The sequence below is a fragment of the Arachis ipaensis genome, chromosome B05 (assembly GCF_000816755.2).
Source record: "Arachis ipaensis cultivar K30076 chromosome B05, Araip1.1, whole genome shotgun sequence".
Classification (NCBI taxonomy): Eukaryota; Viridiplantae; Streptophyta; class Magnoliopsida; order Fabales; family Fabaceae; genus Arachis; species Arachis ipaensis.
In genome coordinates this window covers 21,578,511-21,586,667 of record NC_029789.2, presented here as the reverse complement: position 1 = coordinate 21,586,667, position 8,157 = coordinate 21,578,511, and the positions used below count along the sequence as shown (strand labels likewise).

Sequence of the window (8,157 nt, the reverse complement as noted above, 5' to 3'; positions counted from 1 at the left end):
TTTATATAATTATTATTTTTAAAATTACTTGTCATATATGATAAGTTATTATTAAACAATAAAAATTTCTATTCAGAGACACTCTCTCTTCTTAAAAAGCATACAGGACTCTCTTTTCTTCTTTTTCAATGTCTAATTCCTGCTTTTATCAGAAAATAAGGCCTCAACTTTTTGGCCTTAGGACTTCTTGTAAAATTTTTAGTGCTACAGGTCACACTACACCAAATTTGATGAATAGCTACACTTATTTTATGACCCTTATTTAAACAGTCGTTATTAAATAAAATAGTGACACTTATTTATATAATTTTTTCAGCGTCACTAGCAATTTATTCCTTTCTCTCTTTTTTCTTTTTTTATTTTCTATTTCTGATAACCATTTCTATATTTTAAAATGAAATTGGATCGGTGCTTATTAAACGGCACCGTTTTGGTTTTTTCCCCAACGTTCAGCCCTCACTCATCCCCTTCCCCCAACACCCCCTGTTCATGAATCACTATCTCTGAACTCAAGCAAAGTTCAAAATCACCCAGCCAAAACCCTAGGTTCTCCCTGCAACCATTTTGAGACAGTGTCGCCGCCGTCCGTATTGTCGGCGCCTCCGCGTCCTCTCTTTTAGCCCAGGCCCTCTCTTGTAGCTCGGCGTCCTCCTTCCCGCTGTCCGCGTCCTCCCTGTCTTCTCTGTTCGAGGTTGGAGTAGCTCACCGCCATGTCGCCGCCGGTCTCCGTTCGTGTCTCCATCGAAGGTTAGTCGCACTACTTTCACTTCTTCGGTTCTTCTCTTCCTTTTATGCTTTGTTTGCTAATTTTTTAATGTGAAATTGTGAATGGATTAATGTAAATCAAATAACCTATACATGATTGTTATTCTTTGGTACTGTTATTTGTGATTTTAAATTTTTCATTGATTCTTCGTCTGAGAGATCATGCTTTGTATCTTATTATATGGAGGATTGTTTTGTTGGAAGCTTTATTTTGTTTTAAAATTCATTTTGATTTTACTTGCACACAACCTGTTCGATGAAATGTATCAACTAAAATTATGGCTGACTTGATACATTTCTAATTAGAAGGATAGATAATATAAAATTAATGCACTGATATGGTAGACCTCTCCTCGTCATCTCTCTCTGTTTCAAGGCTTCAAGCTCTCTCTTCGACAAGTAGCACTCCTCCACTATAAGAATATCCCCTTTTAGAGTGGTTTTAATTTCATTTCTATTGTGTTTCGTAGTGGATTACAAGATTCTTACTCACTTTAATTCCTCACTTCAGAAAGGTATGTGTGCTTTATCCTTATTGAGTTATGGTAATACTTCAATAATTTCTTTCTTTGCCTTTTTAAATAGGAATTTATTGTGTGATTTAATTATATGATTAATTTTTGAAGCATGAATTTGTGATTATGGTATGTAAGCATAATGCATTGTTGCCTTTAACTTTTGTGCAGATTTTGTTGTCGGCTTTTGAGTGTCCTCATTGTGGTGAGAGATGAGTTACTCTTTATTGTGAACTGTGTTTATTGGCTGCAATGTGATTGCTTGCTCTAATTTCATTTGATTTTTAATTAGAAAACAAAATAAGATAAGGCATAATGGAAATTACATAGCAAATGAAGAAAAAGACTAAGACAAATTACATGGCAATGATGCATGATGCATTAGTCAAACCAAGACTAAGAGAAACCAAAAGAGGATATGCATGGATACATAGCAATTGATGTTCCTGCATATTTGTTACATTTGTGATGAATCTATGTGACTTAATTAACATTTTAAATTTGTTAAGAACTTAGTAAAACTAGTAAATAATGCCAAAGTTATGACCAAATTTAGGCATTGTGAGTTCCTAGTAAACTTCATTGTTTGCTTGAAATTATCAATTTTATAGCACTTGATTAAAAAGCTGAGAGAACTAATTGTCTAACAAATGTTAAAAATCTTGACATTTTGACATGGATAGATTTAATTTCTCTGTTTTGACATGTTAAAAAAAATAAAAAAATAAAAAGCCAAGCAAATGTCTAATGTGAAAAATTTTGTCCCTTAATTTGATTAATTCTTTAATGGCATCGAGTTAGTCATTAACATGAAAGAAATAAGGTTAATTATTTTTGCGAGTTTTTTTTCTCTTCTTTTTTAATAGGTTAATGCAAGTGGTTCAGTTCAGAACAAAGGTTGGACCCTTGAAATTGTCGACCATAAGGATTCCAAGGAGCCTGAGGTATTGAGAATCAGGGGTTTTAAATTTAACAAAGTTGATCAGCTAGAAGCAAAATACACCGAGCCTGGCAAGTTTACCCTCAAGCCTTGAACCTGCATCTGCTCTTAAGAAATTTTAGCCTCTCATCTATAAGTGTTGTTATGAACTGGGTTTGGGAGTGCCTTTCTGGTAATAACGTGTGCTCAACAGTTAAGTTAAGAGTTTTGCAGGTCTGCTTATTGCACTTTTTTTTTTAGTTTAATATTTTTTGGATGATTGGTTGTAAGTCTTTAGTATTTTTTGGATCTCGAACTTGATTTCAAGTGGCAAAAGCACATTTCAATTTTATATTCTAGATTGCAGGTAATTCCGAGAAGTTGATAAAGGTGTTATTTAAGCTTACAAGACACCATGCCCCCCTCAACCATATTTCCCTTAACTTGATCAGCAAGAAACTGTTTAGTACTAAACCTGATTTAAATATGGTGGTTGCAGGCTTGTAATAGCCATTCAGTAACATATGTCCCATTATATGACACACTTGGTATGTTTTTCACTCCTTTTCTCATTGATTTTTAGATGCTTTTTATTATTCCAAGCATTTCCCTAATGATTCTTGAGGTACCTAAGAACAGGTCCAAATGCAATGGAGTTTATCATAAACCATGCTCAAGTTTCAATAGCATTTGTACATGAAAACAAGATTCCTTCTGTGAGTTCTACTTCCTGAGTTTGGATTTGAGTTAGTTCTTCAATTTGTTGGAGATGATTAACTGTTTCTGTATTTCACATATTTTGTCTTGTCTTGGTCAATGTTCTTCAAATCTTATAAGTATGTCAAATGATTCTACTTTCTTTCAATTTCTGAGCTTCTGTTATATTAAGGCTAATCTTTCCTTCTTCTCAATGCTAACCAACTTCTACAATCTAATAATGTAGCTATTGTGAGTTTTGGTAATGTTTCGACCGTGCAAAAGAGTGAATGTTTTCATTTTTCATTGTTCTGAATTAGTGTCTTGTGTTGTGCACTTATGCTTGAAGAATGCAAGTTAGGTCATCTTAACTAGTAGAGCTTTAAGATCAGTGTCTTCCTCGTTTTTCTTCTTTTGTCCCCGCGACATCCCAAATCTGGTTACTCTCTTTTCACCTTTATATATATGAAATTTGGTTAATATGCTTTATTATGATATGTGAGTATCTGATTTCTTTGCATACTTACAAGGGAGTAAAGGGAAATCAGCTCAGCCTAGCTTAAACAATCATAAGGTACGCATTTGTAGCTAAGTGAATTAGTGAAGTGCTTTATTGATGTGGATTCTGTTATTACATAGAAGTAGAACCCTTAATTAGTTTAATGTTGCCGTGCAATTGTATGAATAAAAATTAGTGTTTAACTTTAATTAGTTTAATGTGTATGAATATATATTGTTATGGCTCATACATAGTACTATTAGTTATAGTTCTATGTCCAAGTTCTGACATACATAAATCATATGGTAGCTTTAAAGGTAGGCCGTAATGGGTGAATACTTTTTCGCCATGCTTATCTCCTGCTTGATTCTTTCTCTTTTGTTATTTGGTCAAAATACTTGTTTTGGCAGTGAAGGTAATAAACATTTATTCTTTCTAAAATATCTTCTCTCATCACCCTTCAATGACAAGCCACATCATGCAACTCGAGTGTTTGACATGATTGATGACTTTTACATTGCAGATTTATGTGCTATTGGAATTTGGTTGTATCTAGTTGCTTGTAGTATGCAAGTCACATTTCCTTTAATAGCTTCACTAATTGTTACTTGATAATTCTCGTTATTTCTAATAGTCTGTTTTCACTGGTTATCATGCAATGTTGATTCATCCCGACAAAAATATGGGTAATGAAAAGGCTGCAGAAGCTTTCAAGTAACTTCAGAATGCATACGAGGTACAATCTGTTCATGGTAGAAAAATCATAGGCTATAAAGTGTGGTGGATGACCATCAATTATCCTTCCTTGATTGATTTTGGTATGCTATCGTTCATTGTACATTGTTTTAAATGGTTTGCTATGTTGTTGCTGGGACTAAATCCAAACATGTGCAATTTATCCAGTGTTGCTTTCAGGCTCGATGATGCAAACTCTGACCCATTTCATTTTGAACCAGTTGAGCAACACCAGTAAGTTAGTTGTTTTCCATTATTACCCTTAGATATTTTTGTTCCTATCTTGTAAATCTAGTATTTATGTGATGATCTTACTTTGTCAGAGGTATTTTTCATAGAGGAAGAACCACTGAAGTTGAAGTTGAATTTGAGAAGCTCTTGCACAAGAGGTTTTATGCAATCTGCTACTACAAGTGGACCATCAAGAACCGAATATCATATATTTATTTAGCACTTAGATATATAAATTATGTTACAGGGTTGATACTTTTATTGTGTATGGTAGTATTTACTCTTTATAGATACATGAATTTTGAATCAAATGAACAATGAATTAGATCTATGATTGTATAAATATTTTGGTGTAGAAAATTTTATTAAGAAGGAAACTTTTGATGTTGTAGTATTTATATACGTATAAATTATTATTTATAATAGAAATAATTTTTGTAATAATTAATAAAAGAAAGCTTTGATGTTGGAGAGATTATGACAGTTTAAAACAGTCACTAAATACAGGAAAAACTATCACAGGAATTAGTAACTTAGTGACGGTTTTAATTCGAAAAACTGTCACTAAAAATATTGCGACAGTTTAAATAGTCACTAAATATATCTAAGAACCGTCATAAAGACAAGTAACTTAGTGACGGTTTCAAATTGTTGCTAAATATTGTGACTGTTTAAAACAATCACAAAGATATAAGAAAAAACTGTCACAGGATTTAATAATTTAACGACAGTTTTAAAACGTCGCGAAATACAGTATAAAAAACACCTTTACAAGTGTTACAAATTAGTGACGGTTTTATACTTTAAAAACCGTCACAAATAATTTAGCGACACTCCATACCAACGGTGGTCCAAAATCGTCACTATGCCAGCTGGCAACGCTCAAATCTGTGACGCTTTTTTTAGCCGTCGCAAAAGTATTTAATGACAATAAAACCGTCACCAAGCATTAAAAAAAACCATCGTCAAAATGCTGTTTTGTTGTAGTGCCACCAAATCATGATCTAATCAATTTTTGGCCTTCCTTAGCCACCAAATCCTTAGTCACCAGGGAACTACCCTATTTAATTTGCATGCCTATAATTTGTCGTCCTTAAAATGCTTAAGGTCTCACTAGTAATAATTGTCACTACCAATATATATGACATTTCGCTGATTAATTAATTATAGCAACAAGAAAAATAAATTGTTGGAAAAGGATCCAGTTGGTTTAATTTCCCCCGGTTTACTATCTTCTTCATTTATCCATATCTTTTTCTATATAATATAAGCCAACTTTTGCATGTGGCTTGTGTTCATCAACACACATAAATACAATAAACCCATCAATAATATTCACATATTTGGTATATAAAAAATGGGAGAATTCAGAGTGAGTGTGATCAAAGAGGAAGTGGTGGCAGCCATGCTTCCCATGCAAGACCATTGGTTGCCATTCTCAAACCTTGACCTCCTTCTTCCACCGATTGATGCTAGCGTCTTCTTTTGCTACAATAACACCGCAATGCTGAGCTTTGGATCAATGGTGGAGTCACTTAAGAATTCACTAGCTAAGGCTTTGGTTCCCTATTATGCTTTTGGTGGTGAGGTGGTGCAAAACTCCATGGGTGAACCTGAGCTTCTTTGCAATAACCGTGGGGTTGATTTTGTTGTGGCTGAGGCTGATGTTGAACTTCAGAGTCTTAACTTGTATAACCCTGATGAATCTGTTGAAGGAAAGCTTGTTCCAAAGAAGAAGCGTGGCGTGCTTGCTGTTCAGGCATGGATAAATATCCTTTTCGATCTAAACTATATTATGGGAAAAAAAAAAAAGGAAACTCAACATAGAGGTGGATTGTAGCATGCATGTCTAAGTTGGTGACTACAGTAGCTACGCAAGTTTTTGTTAAAATTTTAACCAATAGCTAGTTCAAACTTTTCTTTAACTCGGTTTATTTTGTAAGAATATTTAATTAACTTAATTAAGCATGCATTTTTGTATAATTGGTGCAGGTAACTTGGCTAAAGTGTGGTGGATTAGTAGTAGGATGCACTTCTGACCATCGAATCGCAGATGCTTACAGTACAAACATATTTCTTGTATCGTGGGCCCAGTTGGCCCAATCGACAGGGCTCACTACCTTAACTCATCAACCTTGTTTTCGCCGCTCCCTCCTCAGTCCAAGACGCCCCCCAACTATCCACCCTTCAGCTTCAATTGACCGCATGTATGTTCTCCTCACCGACCACCTTCCTCCACCAGCTGAGCCCAATCCCAGTTCCGATCCCGGCCCAATCATCAGCCGCATATATTTCATCACTGTTGAAGAACTTAACCGCATTCAGGCACTTGCAACCTCAAACGGTGCCAAGCCCACAAAGCTTGTATCCTTCTCTGCATTCTTGTGGAAATTGGTTGCTACGGCTTCTGTTTCATCCAAAGCTATTATTGATGGTAACTTACAACTTACAATCCATCAAAAGAGAAATATTTATAAAATACGTATAAAATAACTCATTTTGTACATATATTTTCTAAAAGTTTATTATTTCATTTCATAATACATAGCCAGTAAACCCTTAATTTTACAATAAAAAGTAACAATGCAAATAATAATTAAAAAGTGAACAATTATGTCACTTCTCTATTCATAATCCATCATGCATGCTACATCTAAAATTATCTAATCTAATAGAATATATATTAAAATATTAAATATATAATTAAAATAATAATATATAAATAACAAATATTTATACATAAATATATCACAATTCATTCAATAATTGATTTTCTTTTATACATGCATAACATTTTTATTCACAATATATAGAATAACCGCCCTAATTGGTTATAAATATTAAATATGTTATGATTATGATATTCAAGTATTCAACATTTTGAAAGTTGGTACTCAATTTAAATGATAAGAGAGTGAATATTTTATTTTGTTAACTATTATATATCCTCACTGTTACGATTTTCATCCTCAAATAAAAAAGAAATAAATAAACACATATTTAGGCTAAAAAAAATGAATATCTAATTTGGTCTTGATATTTTTTTTATGGACTACAAGGTTTTTGTACAAAATATTTAATTTCGTGAGATTGGTTAGCCCCTCTATCAATGATCTCTTTCCAGAACATGCTTATGTGATACGTTAATCACTAATATATCTTCTATTTAAATTTTATAAGTAAAAATAATTTAAAAATTACTAATATTTTTTAATTTTACACAGTAAATTTAGCTAATATATTTAAAAAAATAAAACTAAAAATTAAACAACCTTAAAAATTATCATTAAAAGACAAAGAGATTCCCAACAAAAAATTAAAAATTGTTAATCCTAGTTAGTTATTAAAGGATAAATCAACAGTTTAACATGTCATGTAGGTTTATTTCGTTAATATAGAGAGAAAATATTAACAGATAGGCTAACTAGTCTCATAAAAAAAAAAAAGAGGAATGCTAGGGGGCCAGCAACTTTGTGATTTGTAGCCATCAAATAGCCATCAATGATGGTTTTAATGGTGTGAGATTTCATTCACTTTTTTTTATTGGTTACATGCTGGCCAGAATTTAACAAAGTTGTTGGCCCCTTAGACTTTTCCAAATAAAAATTTGAAAATGGATTTTTTTTTTAGAACCTCGTTGTCTTTCGAGATAATTGTTAGGATCGTTTAGAATTTTTTCTCTAAAAAAAATAAGAGAGAAGAACTGCACATACATTAATGGTGTATATATTCGATTAGGTAGACAACAAAAATTATGAATAATATGAATAACAGGCTACATCCCATATCCACTAAAC

General features: G+C 32.8%; 1 protein-coding gene and 1 long non-coding RNA gene across 2 annotated transcripts in view; both read left to right on the top strand.

Annotated features, from left to right (window-relative positions):
- On the top strand, positions 403–1,493 carry LOC110271834. The gene is made up of 3 exons (XR_002362623.1): positions 403–747; positions 1,236–1,280; positions 1,452–1,493. It is a non-coding gene; the product is annotated as an uncharacterized LOC110271834 (long non-coding RNA).
- The window catches only part of LOC107641762 (shikimate O-hydroxycinnamoyltransferase-like), a 3,354-nt gene continuing 805 nt past the window's right edge, over positions 5,609–8,157 (top strand). The window contains exons 1-2 of the mRNA XM_016345229.2: positions 5,609–6,119; positions 6,353–6,794. Coding sequence (XP_016200715.1) covers positions 5,718–6,119; positions 6,353–6,794 — 844 coding nt within the window. The 5' untranslated portion in view covers positions 5,609–5,717. The remainder of the gene's footprint in view (positions 6,120–6,352; positions 6,795–8,157) is intronic.